Source organism: Catharus ustulatus, chromosome 3 (genome assembly GCF_009819885.2).
Source record: "Catharus ustulatus isolate bCatUst1 chromosome 3, bCatUst1.pri.v2, whole genome shotgun sequence".
NCBI classification, from domain to species: domain Eukaryota; kingdom Metazoa; phylum Chordata; class Aves; order Passeriformes; family Turdidae; genus Catharus; species Catharus ustulatus.
In genome coordinates this window covers 89314229-89334850 of record NC_046223.1, presented here as the reverse complement: position 1 = coordinate 89334850, position 20622 = coordinate 89314229, and the positions used below count along the sequence as shown (strand labels likewise).

At 41.3% G+C, this 20622-nt stretch overlaps 1 protein-coding gene across 10 annotated transcripts in view; it reads left to right on the top strand.

The window, feature by feature from the left end:
- The first annotated feature begins 10812 nt into the window (after positions 1 to 10812).
- Positions 10813 to 20622, top strand: part of ADGRB3 (adhesion G protein-coupled receptor B3) — a 513515-nt gene continuing 503705 nt past the window's right edge. For 2 of the 10 annotated variants that reach the window (XR_004417317.2, XR_004417316.2), the window contains exons 1-2: positions 10814 to 11196; positions 13934 to 14702. Coding sequence is in view for 8 of the 10 variants with exons in the window: in XM_033054203.2 (XP_032910094.1) it covers positions 13949 to 14702 (754 nt within the window). In the remaining 2 variants the exon portion in view is untranslated. Of the gene's footprint in view, positions 11197 to 11233; positions 11448 to 13933; positions 14703 to 20622 lie in introns of those variants that run through there. The other 8 variants (XM_033054197.2, XM_033054195.2, XM_033054202.2 and 5 more) reach the window with 6 other exon arrangements.

Here is a 20622-nt window from a genome sequence, read left to right as displayed (position 1 = left end):
ATCACTTTCAAAACTATAAAGTACATCTTTTATTCCCAATTCTAAAACATTTGTTTAGCTTAAGATAAGCCTTGCTCATTCAACCAAATTTTAAATATTGGACAATTTTGGAATAGGAGCTAGTTTCTTCTTCCTTTAAGATGTGGAGAATTGCAGATAATGTGCTTACAAAACTAATGGTGTTTAGATAGAGTATAAAGACCTTGAGAATTTCCTCCCTGGCTCTCAGCTTGATCTGAATCTGGACTATATCCTCAAATTTTTAAATGTGAGCACTCACTTAAGGCAATTATGGGCACTCAGCCAATAAAACTGAAATAGATGTCCTGACATTCTGAACAATAATGTTCAGTGCTTGCTTCCAAATTTCAACTCATTCCAGGATGTCTGGAAAAATAAAAAATCTCAGATTTTCACCTCTGAAAATCTACCTCTCCATCACTATTAAAATATCCAAAAAGAGTGAAGATCAAAATGGTCGTACTACCCTAAAGTTTCATTCAGCTCCATATTCTGTTTCAGAAGTGACTATAAATGCTGAAGGAGGCTCAAGATTCTCCCCTAAGACATTCCCAACCTCTAATTATTTTCAGCACAGGGCAATTCCTGAAGTGGATATGATTTTGCACACTTATTGACAACCCCCACCATCACTGGATTTGTCTTTCATATGCTTGTCCAGTTTGCCCCTGAGTCCACAAAATTTGTATTTTATTTATTTTTTATTATCCAAAACATCCCTTGGCAAGGAGTTTCAAAGATCAGTTACTTGCTGCATGAGCAACTCTTCTGTTTTGACTCCTTCCAGCTTTTTGTGATGCCTGCTGTTCTTTTGCTAGACAGTAAATTATCAATCCTCAGCCTGTCTTTCCTTGCCAATCTTGACTCTGTAGTACCACAGTCTCATAACACGTCCCTTTTTCTTTCCCAGGGTGAAGCTTCCTGATTGACTCAGCTAATCCTTGAATGGCCTTTCCATGGAAATACTGGGTATTTGAGAAAATACCATCTGTAAAAACCCATCATATTAATTAATTTTTTCTAAAAATGTATGCATTTGGATCAAAGAAGCATGCAGGGGAGGACTGTTCTGAGACTTCAATTCCTGTTCTTTAGCATGGAATTTGGAGGCCTGAGCTAAGATGCAGCTTTTTGTTATGCTAAGTTTTTTGGGAAGAGCTATGTGTCTCAGAAAGACATAATTCTTAATGAGGGGCAATTTAAAGCCCCAGATAACTGGGGATATTGCTACAAAGGATATGCTTGAAACCACCCAAAAATTCATTTCAAACTATTGCTTCCAGATGCTCAGGACACACAGTTCTGAATCCTCCCCCCAAACCAAGCTCACAGAAACTTTATTTTAAAGAGATGGGCACACCATGCTTTGTGAGCAGCAGTAAAGCAGTAAGGGTGCCACCATACTGTCTTTACTTCCCCTCACTAGAACCAAAGACATTAGAGAATAAAGAGTCACTTGGATTCTGATCCTAGTTTAGAAAATTCTTTCTGTGTTTCAAGCTGAACAGACATTGTGGACTGGATGTCCCTGAATGAGGCCTAAGAGGAATAAAAAAACCTGCTGTTAGCCTTAAACAAATGCTGCTGTCCTTTTTGCTGGCTTAAAAAGTTATAACTAGGAAAAACTTCAAGTTTAAAACCCTAAAAAAAAATTAATTTTAACCAAGTCTTCCACTAAGAACTTATTTAAACAAGATTCTGTACGGGTATCTTGATCAATATCTTAGAACAGATCACAACTGAACTTGGTAGGGGACAAGCAGCATAATTTATGTATTTCTGTGCTGGTTCTGGTTGGGATAGAGTTACAGTAATTTCACAGTCCATAAGGCGCACCGGACTATAAGGCGCACCCCCCAGGAGTCGGCAAAATTCGCAACTTTGTAGATCATATAAGGCGCACTGGACTATAAGGCGCACTTTTTTTTTGCAGCGAGGCTCCGCCCCCAACTCACCCCGTGCAGTTACTGGCCGAGGCCCCGCCGCATTCACCTGGCAGCCATGGGCCCCCAGGCCCGCCTCCACCCAGCAGGGGCGGTGCCGTGGGCCCCTGAGCCCACCTCCAGCCGGCTGCCGTGGCACTGCCGGCTCCCCCCACAGCTCACAGCTCACACTTCCGGTTAGGCAAATTTTGCAACTTTGTACATCATATAAGGCACACCGGACTATAAGGCGCACTTCCAGGTTCGAGGGAAAATTTTAGTCAAAAGGGAGCACCTTATAGTCGTGAAATTACTGTAATTTTATTCATAGTAGTAGTAAAGTGTTTTGGATTTGTGCTTCAAACAGTGTTGATAATGAAAGGATGTTTTCATTATTGTGCACAGCCAAGGCCTTTTCTGCTCCTCACTCCATCAAAGAGGAGCCTGGGGGTGCTCAAGGAGCTGAGGGGACACTGCTAGGACAGCAGAGCACAGCTGGCCAAAGGGACATTCCATGCCGTACCGGGTCATGCTCAGTAAATAAAGCTGGGGGAAGGAGAAGAATGGGGGAAACATATGAAGCGATGGCATTTATCTTTCCAAGCAACCATTACACCTATTGGAGCCCTGCTTTGCTGGAGACAGCTGAACACCTGCCGGCCCATGGCAGGTAGGGAATGAATTCCTGGGTTTGCTTTCCCTGCATGTGCAGACTTTGCTTTATCTATTGTTATCTCAACCCATGAGCTTTCTCACTTTTACTCTTCCAGTTCTTTCCCCAACATGACTGAGGCCAGAGTGAGCGAGTGGTTATGTGGGGCTTAGTTGCCAGGTGGGGTTAAACCACCACCATTTTAAAGACTAAACTCTGACACCAGAAAGTCAAACTAGACAGGTTTATCAGTCTTTCATTTTCATTAATGCAAGGAAAAATGCAACACATCATCTTTTAACACCGCCCTTTGTGATTAGTGATGTTAATGAGACATAAAATACGTAAAATTACTCTTCTCTAGACTACATAAGCAAAATAAAGAGCATTAAAGACAAAGTGAGTATTAACTCTGAACTTTGTTCCTTTTAGTAGAACAAGGCAAAACGACATAGGGTTTGTGCATTTTCCTGTATTTATCACAGTTCAATTTGATTAATGACTAGGCAATATTTCAGAGTACATTAATAACATCAGTGATGAAAGCGCATTTTTAAAATATTTGTACTCCTCCTAGTATAAAGAGGATTTCAGTGCATTTAGATAATTAACATAAAAATTGTGGCCTTATTTTTATTTTGATCTTTGCATAAATATTCTGCAATTGATTTTGTAAAGTTTTTATACAGCCCACATGTAGAGACTGCAATGCAGGGACAGTCATACACCAGTACTGTCAGTTAGAATCTCACCACTAGACTATGTGCATACATGAAATAGTAGCAAGTTTGTTATCAAATGACAACAGTAATATATGCAAAGCATAAATTATTGAAAATCTTGATTTCATAGTTGAAAGGCTGGAATTTTTTTTTCCAAACACCTAATAAACAGATGCAAAGAACACCAAGTAATCTACAAGTGTTATTGGTAATACAAATACTTCTGAGTATCCACTTAAAATGCAACTGAAGAAGCACAAATCCAGGAAATGTGCCATAGAATGACATCTGGTAAAAAGAAAGAACTTCAAATATTTATGCAAAATTAAAAATTAAAAGAAAAATAAGTGAAATAGAAGGCTTTCCAGTAGAAGGTGGCTTTATGCTATTGTCACAATGGAAGCGTAGTAACATAAGAAAATTTTTGGATAAATCTTTACATTTTTTTTTTAAAACTGCAAAGCCTTGCAAATTGCCCCAGAATAACAGAACCAGTTCTGCAAGGAATTTTGCTTTGTACATAAAAGATTCTAAAAATTCCAGTGTAAAAAAAACGTGTAAGTGAAGAGAGTTATACTTGACAATGGAAGCCTAGGGTGCAGAAAGACACATGTTGAAAAATGCAAGTCAAAACTAAGATATAAGGGTGCAGCACAGAAAAAGGAAAAAAGCAAGAATATGTAACAAAAGAGGATAATAATAAATTTTATACAACTCAATAAGAAACAAATCAGATATGTAAATGGGAAAGATTAAAAATATAGTTTCTCAGAACTGTAGGAAACTAGCTCTTGAAACAGCACATAATAGAAAGAAAGATATTTTTGAGAAATGAGTGTCACCTTGGAAGATGTAAGACAGCCTTAAATCAATGAGCTCAGCTTGATAAACTGGGCACCATTATTAAAACAGAGTTTAGACATATTTTTAGACTTCAATTGCAATAAGCAGAAAGAAGTCAAGTATTAAGGATATCCAAACTAATACGTAAAGTGGTCTTAAAATAATGAGATTAAACGCATCTAACAAGATATAAGATATATAAAAAATGTCACAACACTAACCTTTGGACAGAGGCCTTCAATAGAATGTATGTTAGTCAAACGATGGCATTTGTGTTCCTTCCAAAACAAGAATATTTTCATTGATAAATGTACATATGGGGGTGGGGAGGAGATAAACAAGGAAGGTAAGTTGCAAACCAGAGGAGTGAAATGAAAGGATTTGAGATGCTGCTTGAGGTAAGCAGGGAATTGTCATAATCTGAAAAGGCAGCTTTCAGGATATGAGGGAAACTATGACTGTAACAGCAAAGAGGTAAAAAGGGAAAAAGCGGATAGCAAAGGTAACTCATAAAAAGTATAAAGTTAGAAATATGAAAAACAATTAGAAGAGCCTCCTTAAATATATCAAAAGCAAGAAACTTTTAAGTATAACTATTTCTTCTGGGAACTTCAGAGAATAAAGACAGTAATTAAGGAGGAGAAGGACATTGCTAGTAGCACAGAAGATTTATTTGCATCAGTCTTTACAATAGAGTATGTTAGGGAGATATCTACTCTTGGGTAATAAAAATTAGGTACTATCAGATGAAGAGGTGCTGGAACAAATCAATCATTTGAAAAGCAGGAAGCCACCAGGACTGAAAATCCTGAACAAGTAGTTGAGCTATGCAATCTCTAATTGAAAAACAACTTCTTTACTGGAAGGTTAGAGAATAGCAAATGTTTCACATATATCATAAAAGGAGTTTAAAATTATTCAGGGAATCAAAGATTCATATATCTTACATCTGTACCTAACAAATTAAAAATAACAAAACAAAAGACCATGAGATGACAGATCTGTGCAAAGGACGATGATACTTCACTCATCTGCTAGAATGTTTTCAACACATCAGTAAACTACTGAAGTGGTCAAAGGAGAAATAACAGACATCATTTATTTAAAGTTGCTTGACAAAGTTCTCATGGGAGACTCGTAAAAATAGACATGGACAGAAAACTGAAGACCTCAGTTCAGCAGCAAGATACTAAAATTAATCAAGAAGAGATGATAAAGAAAACCAATGTCTTAAAAATCAGAGCTGCAACCTGATCTGAACTGCTGTGCGCAGTGCTGATTTCTACATCTCAGATATCAGAAAACTGAAAACTAGGGGGTGTTTAAGAGAAAAGTGACAAGAATTACAGAAGTAGGGTTTTGTCAAAACAGAGTGGAATATCTTAAAAGGATATTACATAGAGGCACAGCAAAAATACGATATAACTGCTAGAAGTAAGCCAGAATCTCACTTCTCCCTGAATTAATACAAGAATATGGTGAAGTATGAATATGTTGAATTAAATAAAAAGCTAGCAAATCTAACAGAACATCAGTTTTCACTTAGTATTTATGCTGTGGGACTCATAATTTGATAATGTTGCGATAGAAAAAAAGTAAGATTGAAAACAATTAGGTCCTTATGTGGAAAATGTATGGAGTTAAACTAGCTAAATGAGTATTGGAGGAGAACTTAAACTTATTTGAGGACTTAAATAGACCTCTGCATAGTGGAGACTAGGTGAGATTTTTTTGAAGTCAGATTGTCAAAAAACAGTCATGTTCTGGGTTTTCTGCACCTTCCTCAGGAGCCTTCAAGAGCCACCATCTGTGGTACTATGCTGTGCAGGCATTGCATGTGATTCAGAACCCTTTTACCCTCACTCTTAGTGTCACCTATTGCATGAATTTCACTGCTTCTAGACCAGTTATTGAATTTATTGGATTGAATGACAACATCAAAACACTTTAAGCTAGGAGCAGAATTTAGAATTACTTGTGAAAACCTTAGCTGAAGAAACCATACAAAGAATGAAAACAAACAAGCAAGCAAATCACTGACTTTTGCAACTTGAAAATTGTCAACCAACCAAAGGTTTGATTGAATTTGGAAGGTGACATTATTGATAAAAAAATCAACTTCCTCAAAATAAGTTAGTATTTTTGCCAAAATTTTTCAATTTCAAAATGGAACATTTTACTCACACATGCCTCCAGTTATGCTATATATTCTTGAGCACCATCTACTGGTACTGCATTATTAATTAGCTATTTATGAATATATGAATCACTTCTCTAATAAAATTAATTAGAATAATATAATCTTTCCAAGTATATTTAAAACAGAGAAGGCAGAACATAGTCTATTATTTATTAAATTAATATTTCCTCTTAATAACAGAGAGAAAACTAATGCTGGTGAAATTCATTTAGAATCTGAAATTAGTAAGAGAAATGTGCTGAATCCTAATGGTTTGTAACATCCTGGACCAGAAAACATGTGCAAGTTCATGGAATTTTTTTCCAATTTACATTTGTTCTCAATCTGTTGGAACGACAAAATATTTTTATTCTCTTCTTATTTAGGTATTTAGTGAATTTTATAATACCTGCATTATGGCCAGCATCTTCCATTTAATTTCTTTGCTTAACACCAAATTACATAACATTTCTCTTGAAGTGGTCACACCAGCTTTGGATTTAACATTTTTCCTGACTTGGAGCTGGGAAATGCAGCTTGGTGTTCTGCAGAAGAATAAGTAATGCAGAGTAGAAAGTCTACTCTTGCCAGAGGGGATTTTGAAGGGCCTTGCATATCTCTGAAAAGCGGGATGTGGGGAACAGACCAGGCGTACTTCTGCACAAGCCAAGAGGCTCAGTGTAACTATCCCTCAACTCTTACCTGCAAATTTAGTCTATAACAGCAGTTCCCTTTCTTGTGTACCTAGAAGGACATATCTAATTGTAACTCTGGAGTCAATGAAACACAATGATGATGATGAAAATAACAATGGTGAATAAAATCTTTGCTGAAAACAGTGTTAAAATTTTTCTCAAATGTGTGCCTTCAGTACTGTAGATAGACTGTCTTATTTGCACAAAGGAGTGACACTGCAGGCTACAACAGTGACCTTTACTTGAAAAGAGCTCCCCTAAGGGTGACTGGTGATTGAGTAAGAGAACAGTCCATCCTCCAAAGCCACTTGCTTTAAACTGCAGCCTTCCTTTTCAAATTTGCACTGAAAACGTGACTGATGGAAATTCCAATTCCAGCTGTGTTGAATTCTGTTCTATATTCACTAAAATCTCGACTGAAATCATCAAGCTGCTGTCACCAAGATACCAAAGATCTCAAAGTGCTTCTGCAGATTTGGGGGAAAAAAAACAGCTAAACAAGCTCTTTAATTTACTCCACCCAACATATTAAATCAGATAAACCTCATTTTTCTCATTAATACAGAAACTACCTAAAAACATAATTTGCCTCCCTCTTTCCTAGTTTGGATCAAGCTCAACTTTGCTGAAACAATTGCATTCAGTCTAGAAAGCAGCACTATAAATTTAGCATTCACTATGTTGTGCCTGTCCCTACAACACTACTACTGAGTGACATAACACTTCTTTCAGTGCCTTGATACTTTCTTTGTAGTACAGATGGCACCACGTGTACCATGCAGGGCTGACAGCCCTCCCATGAAACAGTGTGGGATTGCATTAATACATTATTCCTAGCTTTTAAACAGAGGTACTCAAACAAGATTGATCTACTCAATATTTCCAAATTATGTGCATAGGTTCACTTTGTGTCTGCCCTTCAGGCTGTAGCTTAGGAATAAATGTACGCACAAAATGGGACCATTCCAAACACAAGTGATTCACATGCCCAAATCAAACAAACATACTGTCACATTTCTACCTATTTATATTTTGCAGACTTAAATATATCCTCTCACTTCTAGACTATCAAAATAACAATTTTTTTCTTTTATCTTCAAATGCTGCTTGATAGCTGGAAAACAAATTTTTTTCTCAAATTGGCCTCAATTCCAGTAGAAAAACACCTGCAAGTGGATCGTAGGTATTTGTGTACTCAGAAAAATGTGTAACTTATTTTAGTTCCAGTCATTAAAACCTGAATTGTTCAAGTTTACTTGCACAAATATTGTAAAGAAATCTTCAGATTGCTCTGTGCTGCCATCCCATCCCACCCTGTCCCATCACCTCCCACCCCTCTGCTCCTCAGCTGTCATAGTTAACCCAAGCATGACTTGCACAACTTCCAACCTTTCCTTCACTTTGTGGACAAGAGGTTAAGGAGTCTTCCATCCCAGATTCCTCTCCAGCACTGCCAAGTCTTCACAAAATTGAAAAGTTCAAGTCAATCACTGGGTTGGAATACCTAGGAGATGTCTAAAGACAATTGCTTACCGTAAATTATGTATTCATTATTTTTAATTTCCACTCACAATTAAAGGAGCTACAACTTGCCAATGCCATGGAAAAGAGGTAAAAGACTTCATTCAGATCGTTTTTTTTTTTTATTACTTACCTTACAGTTCTTCATTTAATGTAAAGGAGATAAAACCATTATTTAAATACTGGACTGTATGTACACCTTGGATTTGTTCTGCTCATATCACCCTGTAAATGAGCAGAACTTCCCTGTAAGTACTTCAAGCAACATGATGATCACCCACAGATAATATGAAATGTCACCAAATGTGAGAGAATTCTATTATTTCTATGCCAATAACAGTTCAGTTTTCATTGTATTGCATTTGCTGGGCATAGACCCTGAACATCTCTCACATTTTCCCTGCTTTGGGGTAGATGTTTTTTGTTTTATTTTGACAACAGGGATATAACATATTTATGAGTGTAAAAGCTAGCAAGGATGTGGTTTACAGCTTATGGAAAATACAATAAAAAGCTATAACGTGTTTTGGTTTACTTTGGTCGAGAATGTTTTGTGACCAGCAACACCTCTGATCAGAATTTGTGCAGCATGTAATTGTAATCATAAAAGCTCTGTGCTACTGGAATTCAAACCTTGCAGGGGCTAGAACAGAACCATAGGGGAGAAAACCATTTCCTTTAAGGACTGGTTGGTTTGGATATTCTCCAGATATTTAAACTTTTATTTCATCGGGGTGGGAGGTCGTGTCCAAAACCACACAGGCATGTTTCATATAAACTTTGAACTAGTGGAGGGGCTGCATTGCCCCACGAACTCAGCAGGGCCTTGTGCTCTCTGCAGAATGGCAGCACTGGGAGCACACGGCAGCCAGGCTGAGAGCTGCTGACTGACAGCAGCATTTATTAAAATGTCATCTCCTAATTTTCACGCCGGATATGTGTTGTCGTGCAGACTGCCCCGATATCTCACGCCAGCGGGAAGAACCAGAGGACAACCCAACCCGACCTGGGGAGCAGAAAGGACACAGCGGTAGGGGAGGGAAGAGAAGCATACCTAACCATACCCAGGTGTAGAAAATTTAAAACAAAAACAAAAGAAGAAAGGGGTGCCTTTTTTGTGGCAGAGCTCTTGTCGTGAAGCTCCCCCACCCGCCGCTGACGGTGCCACTCCAGCCGCTGTGGCCCCAGAACTGCGCTCCCGGCCGGGTGAGCGCCGCTCCCGCCCCGCACCGGGCGAGCCCCGCCGGCTCCCTCCATCCTCGCCCGGGCGAGCAGGGGCCAGCGCAGCCGAGGGACTCCGGGCGGCTGCGCTCGGGCACAGCCTTATCTCTGCCGGGGAACGAACACGGCGTTAATTGCAGCCGCGCTGAGAAAATTGCTATTGTTTTTCGTCAGAGGCGGGCGGCAGTTTGAGAGGGTTTATCCCGGGAGCCCCGTATCAGTTAATCTGCATCGCGGGGCCGAGCCGACAGCTCCTGGGGCTGCGGCGAGCGGGAGGCTGTGCTTTGGAAGAAAAACAAGAGGAAGGAGATCAAGTGGGAGCTCCCCGCCCCGGCGTCCCCGTTTCCCTCGCTCCCCGCCCGCGGGTTGTTCTGGCGCCGGGGCGCAGCGCGGGGAGCGGCGGCCGGGAGCACCCGCGGGGCGCAGCGAGCGGCGCCTCTGGAGCGCGCTGGGCGCCGCGGGCCGTGAGGCGCGCACCGCACCGCACCGCACCGCACCGCACCGCACCGCACCGCACCGCACCGCACCGCGGGCCCGGCGGCCGGGGCGCGCACACGCGCGGAGGGGGCGCAGGCGCGCGCGCGCACGCAGGCGCCCCCCCAGCGGGCGGCCGGGGGCGCGCACATGCGCGCACTCAGGGCCCGGCTCCCAGGGAGGCGGGCGGGCTCCGCACGCGCGGGCGCGCACACGGGCGCGCGCGCACGCAGCGGCGGAGGCGCACGCAGCGGCACAGACGCGCTCCCGCTGCCGCCGTGCTCCCTGCGCGCCCGGCGCTCACACCGCTCCCCGACATCGGCAGCCAAGGACCCCCCGCCGCTGTCCGGCCATTAGTGCCTGAGGGGGGAGCCGGAGGGAGGAAGGAGGAATAAGTCTATTAGTAATAACAACAACAACAACAAAACCCACCAACAAATCCGCACTAGCGCCTTAGTCCTTCTCAGACCGTCGACTGCCTGGCATCGCCGTGCATCGGGCTGCTGTGCTGAGACTTTGTTTCAAGTAAAAAAAAAAAAAATCCAACAAAAAACCAAACAAAAAAACAAAAACCTTCGCTTGCTCAGCCACTTCCATTTTTTTCCCCTGCAGTCTCGCTGGTTTGAGGTGGTTGTATTTCGTTTTTTGTTTTTCGTTTTTTCAATTTTTTTTCCTGTTTTCTTTCCCTTCATGTGGTTGGATTTGGTGGATCCGGAGCCAAAGCTGATTTTTTTCCTCGGTGGGGTGTGCGTGTGGCGTGCGGGGATTTTCTCGCTGCGTTTTTTATCTTCTGCTGCTTTTTTAAATCTTGGTTTTGAACCTGAGCCGGGAAAAATGGGAAACGGTGCTTCCGTCAGAAGGGGAATCTCTCCATCACTGTTGTTGGGACGTGTGCCTGTGGTGCTAGTGTTTTAGAGAAATAGCCTGACAGCTTTCGGAGTGGAAGGTAAGGGTGCCCGGGGCATTTCCATTTCCCATTTCCAGGGATTACGACTGGAGAGCTTTTAGCTTGGGATTCCGGGGAGGAGGCGGCGGAGGAGGGGGACAGGCTGTTGCTGAAGGATAGAGAGAGAGACAGCACATACGAAATGATCTCCGCATTTACTTCAGCGCTGCAGTTTAAAAGTTAGAGAAGTCCGTCTTGCGACAGGTCTGCTTCCCTGAGAGTAATTTCCAGCGAGACCGAGAAAACCTGAGGTTTGTGCACGATTGGGGTAATTTGTGTGGGGGGTGGGGGGAATTGTTAGGTTAATAGGAAGTTAAAATAAGAGAAGTCAGTGGGTCTTCTGTTGGGGGAAAAAAAAATAAATGGAGTGATGGCGCCGTCTATGTTCGGCTAAACTACAGTGTCACCTAGAAAATCAGTTCGGGGAATATCCAAACTAAATGCCCGTTTCTTTTCAGCAGAAGGGGATTCTCCCCCTTCCTGAATGGGCAACCTTAAGCCTCTGTGGCCATTCTTTAACTCCCTTCTCCATGGAAAAGAAAGATCTTTTTAATCTGAGTGTCTTAATCCTTCCAGCGAGCAGGTTCACGCTGCATCTAGCAATGCTGCAAACTAACTGAATGCTGCCGGCACACTCAGTTCGTGTGTGTGTGCATGTGTGCGTGTGTAATGCACACAGGGAGAGACGGATTAAGACAGCGTTCTGTTTCAGTAGCCGTGCATGAACAAATGCACAACTAAAATGAGGGACATTTGATTACATTTCTTCACAGAAAACAGCCTAGCACTGCAGAGGTCTTTATTTTTCTAGTGCAGATATTACATAGAATGAAAAAAAGTCAGAGGCTTTTTTCCTTTTCAAACAGGAAAGCAAATAAGCTCCCTTTCTACTTTCCAGATTATAAAATTAATCCTTTTTCATGGGTGGAATTCTTAATTTAGACACTTATTGTCACATTGGCTTTCAACGCCTACACCATCCTGAATAACACTGCGCAGAACTGCATTGCCTGCAAAGTGCTTCAGCAAAGGGGAAATTGTTTCCAGAATTCCCAATAAGTTTCTCTTTTTTAAAACCTTAAATCCTGTACCAGCCCTGTTTGGAGAAGGAGAACCATGTTATTCATTGAGACGGATGCTCAGAAAGGAGAAAATCTGACCATGTGGATAGACCCAGCAGCAGCTCTGCTTTTTTTTTTTTTTTTTTTTTTTTTTTAAACCTCTGCTATAAAGAGGGTTAGAGTTGGTACGGCTTTTTGCCCATTTCAGGATTCAGAGTTTGCAAGTTTGCATTATAATCTAGGAGATACGAAAATCTCTTCAAGGGAGCTTAATCCGGTGACTTGCTGTGTGTTACGCAATGGGAAACAGAAGATGCCTTGCTGTTTAGTGAGGAGATGAAAAGCTAAGCAAAGACACACATCAAAACTCAGTAACGGTGCCTGTGTGTGTGTGTGTGTAACTCTGCTTACAGAGCAACAGTGGAAGAGACTGCAACCTAGAGAGTTTTGAAATTAGGTTGCTATCACTTCTTTCTGCTTGCTTTTAAGAGCAGAAGATGAACAACTACTCATTTGTAAGAGATAAGCAACTTTTCAAAGGTTAATGCTGAAAACCTTCAACCTGAAATTTTTGGGTATCATTACAGAGGTAAAAGTAACTCAGGTTTGCTGTATGAACCTAGGCCACTGTTAAAAGAACAGAGCATGTGGAGACTGTGAGGGTTGGCAGGTGCAGTAAAACAGCTTTACTTAGAGATACTAGCAGGGAAAAAATAATATTTTCTTTCATTGTTCAAGTGCACAGCTGCAAAACACAGGAGCTAATCAGACACTACAAGTAATTTGTAATAAGAGGGCGAGTGCTCCAATAGGTGCAGAGATACTGCTGTAGCATGGCCAGATATATAGAGCTACTGATTGTAATACTAATACTGTGATCCATTTTATATATCCTTAGAGGCTGAAGCACATTGAAATTATTATCTTAAAAAGCTGGCATTTAGTGATCTGTCAGACCAGGAGTAGTTATATCCATGTCTTTGTTTCTTTCTTCAGTAGTGTCAAAATTTTATTAATACATTAATCTCAGTATTTTCTGCCTTTTTAGAGACCTCTGTGTACTAGGCAGCCAGGGGGAAGACATGTAGGCATATGGGAGATAATGTTCCATCTGTAACAAATAGTAATGGGTGCATTTTTTAATTATAACTGTAATAATTCACTCACTTCCCAGACTTAAGAGAAAAATCATATCTAAAAAATTCTACCAGCTTTCTTGTTCTGTTCTGGTGAAATGTTGCATGTGCACATTGTATATGCACATACGTAACTATAGCCGATTAATTATTTACTTTTGGAATAAATAAATAAATAAATTTATCTTCTCTTGGTCTGTCAGGTAAGGTAGCTAGGTTTTTACTTAAACTGAGCAGTTCTAGTCCACGCCATGATGACTAAATCCTAGAGAGAAGAGGACATTCCTATTAATAATCTAATAGATGTTGAGTTTTAATTTGTCTATGGAAGACGTGTGTGTGGCGATGGCCACGTGATGGCGCTGTGCACACAGCGGCAACCCCGGCCCTTGCGTTATAAAATAAAAATTACCTGCCCTTCTTTCTGAAAGGGGCTCTAACTGCAAGCTTGAAAACAGCTGGCTCGAATATTGGAAGGAGTTTGGTTTTCTATGCGTGAAGAATTCTACTTGCATTTTTATTTCATTTCATCTCCTGCAGGCCAAATGACATAGGATGAAGGCTGTTCGTAATTTGCTGATTTATATATTTTCCACCTATCTACTGGTTATGTTTGGATTTAATGCTGCCCAAGACTTCTGGTGTTCCACGTTGGTGAAGGGGGTCATTTATGGATCGTATTCTGTAAGTGAAATGTTTCCTAAAAACTTCACAAACTGCACTTGGACGCTGGAAAATCCAGATCCAACCAAATATAGTATTTACCTGAAATTTTCCAAAAAGGACTTCAGCTGCTCCAACTTTTCCCTCTTGGCTTATCAGTTTGATCATTTTTCTCATGAAAAAATAAAGGATCTTTTAAAAAATAACCATTCTATAATGCAGCTCTGCAACTCCAAGAATGCTTTTGTATTTCTGCAGTATGATAAGAATTTTATTCAGATACGTCGTGTCTATCCTATCAACTTCCCAGGATTACACAAAAAAGAAGACGACCAAAAATCCTTCTTTGAATTTTTGGTGTTGAACAAGGTGAGCCCAAGCCAGTTTGGGTGCCATGTGTTATGCACTTGGTTGGAGAGCTGCTTGAAATCTGAAAATGGGAGAACCGAGTCCTGTGGGATCATGTATACAAAATGCACCTGCCCTCAGCATTTGGGAGAATGGGGAATAGATGACCAGTCCCTGGTGTTGCTCAATAACGTGGTGCTGCCCCTCAATGAGCAGACAGAAGGCTGCCTGACCCAGGAGCTGCAAACCACCCAGGTCTGCAATCTCACCAGAGAAGCCAAGCGGCCGCCAAAAGAAGGTAGGTGCTTCTTGGAGGGGGGGCTGAATGCCATGGCAGTGTCTGAGTCCTGCTGCCAGCTCTCCTTAATACTCACATTCGTTTCACTTGCTCTCCACTCTGGCAGTCCTCTGCATGAGGCAAAAGGGCTGGAAAGATGCACACTCCCGTAAAGGCAGGGAAGGCTGCATTTTCATTTCTAAACTGGCCTAACCTATAGTTCTGCTGAGCATCGTTGAAACTCCTCACAAGTAGGATCCATCTGTTTTAAGGCCTCACTTACAGTAATACCTACAGGTGGTGAGCCAGAAATCACTCCCCCCCTCACCATCTTTTTACAGCAACTACCCAGCTTCTTGAAACGATCCCTCGACTTTGCAAGGAAAACATTTCCAAAGGCATGCAGGCAACCTGACCAAAAGACCAGGAGATTTACCATGTTCAGGACAGCTGGTCCCTGGGCCAGACCTCAGCAACCTACAAACAAACCAAGAGCAAATGCAATTCCATAGGGTGCAGCCTGTGCCTGAGATGCCTGGAGAGGCGAGGCACAGTGCAGGCAGGACGTGCTGGTTTCACCTCCTGGGAGCTCTGTGAAGGGGCACTGGCTGCTCCTGTACCCATTCTCCAGGCAGTCTCAGCTCCCGGAGATGAAGGCTCGGAATCTCACTGCAGTATTAGCGAGGAGGGGGTTGATGTGTCATTCCCAGCAGCTGCTCCAGTCCCAGCAGCTGCTTCATGTCCCCGCTGGAAAAAGGGGAGGGGGGGTGTTATGGAAGGGTGGGAAGACAGGGGTCCAGCAGTTGGCATGGCAGCCCTCCACTTAGTCCCTCTGCTACGTACCTCCTGTTTTAGCCTGGCATTTTGGGGAGCATGGGGCGGGAGGGCAATTTTTAGGAGGACTTTGAAGGGTTGTGAGGCAGGGAAAGCGTGGGTTGAACATAGATGGGGACTCTGGATGCTGGCTCTCGGCGAGGGGGTCCTTCAGAGCTGCGATGGGGGGAGGGGGGGATAAATCATCGAGCCTGGGGTATTGCATTTTAATGCAGGAAATGTTCCCTCTCTCCTTGTTTTTTGCATAGCCACAAAGCTCTCAGTCTGTGGCGAGGCAGTGCCAAGCTCCCAGCCCCCCTAATAGAAGTTGCTTTGTGGAGGAATGTAACATTGACACGTTGTTAGGAGAGGATTTTCTTTAAGGGCAGCCAAGCCCCAGTGCTGTGGGAGAAGAAAAGCTGAACTTGCTCCAGCTGCCGCGGTGCCAGCGGCCAAGGGCAGGGCCGGGGGAGGGGAAGGCTGGCGACTGGGACGCTTTGAGCATCCTGTGGCTCCGCGCTCTCCCGCTCCCGGCAGCCCGGGATCGGAGCGCACACCGCTCCTAGAGAAGCTCGAACAGTGGCAGGGATGGTGTTTGACATCGCTTAGCGCTAATTAGTGCCCAGGGAGGCGGAGGCGGCCGCGGCAGGCGGAGCCGGGCGGGCGCTGCGCGGGCGCGGGGCTCGCACCGCCCGCTCCAGCCCCGGCGGTGGCTCCGGGAGCCAGGGGAGCCGCGGCCCCGGGAGAACACGCACACCGCACACCGCAGGAAGCGCGGCTCGGTCCGGCGGGACCCTGCGGAAGGATGCAGCGCATCCCCCCGCGCCAGCGCCGCGGGAGCCACCGGGACCACCGGGAGAGGCGCATCCTTCATCCCTGCCTCGGATTCCCGTCCTTTGACACCGGCTCCCTCGAGGGGCTGCGGGCGAGGGAGCGCACTGGGTGCGCGGGCTGCCGGGAGCCCTCACATCTTAACCCAAAATACACTGAATTCCAGGGGGATGAGTGAATCCAGGTTAAAGCATCTGGTTCAGAAACGGACTTAGTTGAAAGGATAGAGGAAGCTTAGAGCAAGCTTTCTTTGGTTTTTGCCTTCCCTTAAATTTTGAAACATGTTTCCAGCATATTCTGCTTCGAATTTCAGGCATATTTTAATTATTACCTCTACTCTTGGGTTCTCCTGCGTGAGGTTGAGAAATGGCATTGTTAGAGACGAGGGAAATTTAATTTGGTAGGTGGAAGGTTTGATTTACTTGTTTTCCACTCTACTTATTGGGACCATTTTTTAATTGATGGAAATTTTTACAGTATTAGAATTATTTAAATATTTTATTTAATTGCTTTAATGCACTTTGAAATTGTTCATCATATTGTTAGTCAAAGTTATAACCAGTTTGCAAAGTAAACCTCACAGTACTTCTCAGCAGTAAGCTTTTTGTTTTCCACTCAGTGTCTAAAGCATTTTTTCCCCTTTCCTCAGAAGGTTAAAAATCTGCGAGAGAGGTGTGTTCAGTCTTTGTTTTCTGTAGATACAGTTGCATTCATTGAGCACATCAGTCAGATGTATCTGTATATAAGAAGCTGGTCTGTGGTTCAGATCAAGGCCTTATTGAGGGATCAACATGTGGAATATTCTTGCTACATGATGCGGTTCGTTACTTCTGTCAGCGAACGTTAAGGCAAGAAATACAAATTTTGTTTTCACAGCCAATCTAGTTCAAGCTAGATTGGCACAGATGGCATAAAGAAGGTAGATCAATAGCTAAGAAATGGTTGTTAGGGTTCATAGTGGCAACTGAAAGTGCAGTTTTGCTAGTGTAAGTTGAGTTTTAAGAGAAATGGAGTTTACTGTTGAGAGAGTGCTCTAGATTTGGTAAGACTGTGTTTTAATGAGTTTGTGCATTATTTTGAGGTTTTGTACTGACATTGCCTAGAAGTGACTTTTGGAGAGGAATTGCAAAGACCTGACAGCTTTCTAAGTATTATGCAAACCTTCCCATCCATCAGATTTGCTTTCATCAAGCTTGACTGTATGAAGTGTAAAATCTTTTCCCAAAACTATTTCAGTCACATTTTTAGAACCCTTATGTAAATAGAGAGCATTTAGATTAAAGCCAACTGTTTCTATTTTGAACCTCTGAAGATTTTTACAATTTTGAATATGATAAATGGCTTAGAAAAAATGGATGAAAGTCGGTATTTTTCCTTTTTAAGAAGTGTTGCATTTTACAAAAGATGTGACAAGTATACAATGGATCATTGTGTTTCCAAATGTGCTGAAGTGTTGAACAATGAAAGGATCTAGGTCAAAAAAGTAGAAACTGTAACTGTTGATTTTTAATAAAATGCTTTGGAAATATGTGGTTTATTCAGCATTTCTTCTGTAGGAAGATCATCTTAGGTGTCATTGATTAGAATATTGAAAATGGCTACCATTTCACTTAGACCCAGTTTCCTTTCTGTGGCCTTACATTGAGATGCTTACCCTGAATCAAAGCACTGGCAAATAGATCTCAATGAATACTTTGTCAGGGCCCTAAATTTAAGGGCTATGGGGAATTTGTCCTCTTGATCTTCAGTGCTGTAACTGAAGTATGCCATGAAGCTTCTATCAATAAGACAGGGCTCAGTTCCAAGTCTAGTAGACATGTAAAGACTTTGCATGTAGTCAATCCAAGAGAGACTCCAAATGTCTCTTTTCTTATAGTTGCCAGAATATTATTGTGGAGTTTTGTAATAGTTACTTAGAGATGAATTATAGAGAGTTTCCTATTGTGTTTACTGCCAAGTCTGACAGGGTTCCTCCTAAAAGAATGGAAATAATTCTTTGCCCTGTTATTTACATCCAAGAGAAGAAGAGAAGGGATGTTCACATTTGTTAAATCTCAGCATTTGGAGTTCCAGACTTAGTCTTGTATCTCATGATCAGATAGTCCAAAATAATTTCAGTAGGGATATTTTATTATGCTAGAAATGTAGCATTGGTCTACTTTGTCTGGAATTCTAAGAGCTCACAGTGTACCAACATCTCAGTATTCAACAACTGATTTTTTTTTCCTGATTTCAAATCTGAAAACAATGCTGAGGTCTTAACAGAGTATTTACTTTAATAGATGTGTCTTCAGAATAATAATTTGTGTCACACTGTTGAATAATAGTAAGATGTAGGATGCAGACAGTTTTGTGGAACCTTCATGACATGTATGCATTTATTTATATACCATTCCATGAATGCTGTCCTCCTGTTGCACACATCTGAGATTAATTCATAATATTCATCACTTAACCAGAGGTCACTAGCTCAATGAGGGGGCTGGACATCCCTAGTTAGAAAGTCATAGCCAGTAATTCCACGGCATATCATGGCTCCATCACAGGATTAAAACTGTTATATCAGTGATTTGTCTAGTAGGATCAAAAATTACAAAATGGAGTCTAACAACCATATACTTTGACAGGAATATTTAATGTTTAGTGTGCAACAACTATTTGAGACTAAAGTAAAATATAGAAAATAAAAAATTAATAACACATTTATCCAAAATATTGAATGAGTGTAATAACACACTTGAAAGAGGCTTAATAATTTGTATATTCTTCTGCTTGCAGTGGCCCTTTTATTCATGAGGTCGAGGGGACAAAGGAGGAGGAGCACTAAGAGAAAAACACACTTTTGAATTTTGTGTGAAGTGTATTTTTCATTTTTTTTTTTTACAAAATATCATTTAAAAACTTTAAACTGATACACTGAAATAAGTGGTTACCCTGCAGGTTATGAGCAGTTTTAAGCAGTTTTGTTATTATACTGTAATGAGCAGTTTGATCTCAGTGAAAAATAATTTCAGAAAGAAATATATTTCAGAAAGTGAAAAATAAGTTCTTTCTCAGAAGGAAAAATAATTTCACTTTAAATATTTTTTTACATTAATATTGTTCTGCTAAAATGCTCACGGCCAAAAACATCATAGAGACATTAATATAATCAGTTAGAGATCATGTTTTGAGTATGGTTCCCCATGGAAGGAAATATTTTAAAATCTGTGGATTCCCAAGTCTTACATAATATGCCTAATTTTGACTTACTTTGCTAGAAGAAAATGATCACCCTGAAACTTTATAATTTTAGTACATATTTGAGTCATTCTGAACCACTCATAATAGGGTGCTTTATCACAGTCATGTGAGTTTGATTTCAAATTCTTTTTTGAAGCAGTGCACTGTAGAAAATGCATTAATGATCAGCACCTTCTTTAATCAATAAGCTTTACCTTTGTTTTTTATTATTATATGTGATTATCACTAATGACTGTACTTTAGTTTGTGCTGTATTGATTATTTCCACCTGGTTTACTTCAGTAAACTATGAAGATTCTTGTTTTGATGTAAAGTTTAGAAGTTTGTGTGCAAGAGTAATCAGCACTTCATGTATGTATGTGGAATTCAGTGGATTTGGATCAATCCTTAAGAGAGTTGTCTGATGCTTTGAAAAAGGAAAATACCCAGACCATTTCCTTTATGGTACAATAAAGCCTGTATAAATGGCTTTGCTTCCAGTTATTTAAATACTTTATCAGTAAATGTACTTTTCTTTCTTTAGGTGGTAATTTCTTTGGTATCAGAGACTCTATAAGTATTTTGTTCAGCATTTCTCACACACTGAGATGGCATATTATTTTTTGGGAAAAATCAGCCAGCTTCAGTCAGATGTTTACCTTAGGAGGGATCACAGGTGTCCTGTATAGGATTTGAATAGCAGTTTTTCATCAATTCACTGCTTGTTTAGAACATTCATGGCTTCAGTTGAATGGTATGTTATAACCCAAACCAGGATTTAGTTTCTCAACATGTCATTTTTGCCTGAATTAAATCTCTGTTCGTGTACATGCTTCCACTCAGACATTGGAAGACTGCTCTCAACTGGGCATAAATGCTGCTACAAACCTCTATTCTGAGAAACACAAGACATAAATAGAAACCAGTGATAAAGAATGGGCAAAGTATAGAAACAAATGAAGTGTTCAGAAGGAGGTCATAGCAATATCCAAATGAGAAGCAGAATTCAAACTGTCTTGCTGCTGCCATCAGTGAACAAGGGTTTGATAATACTGAGTGCTGTACCATCAGGTAT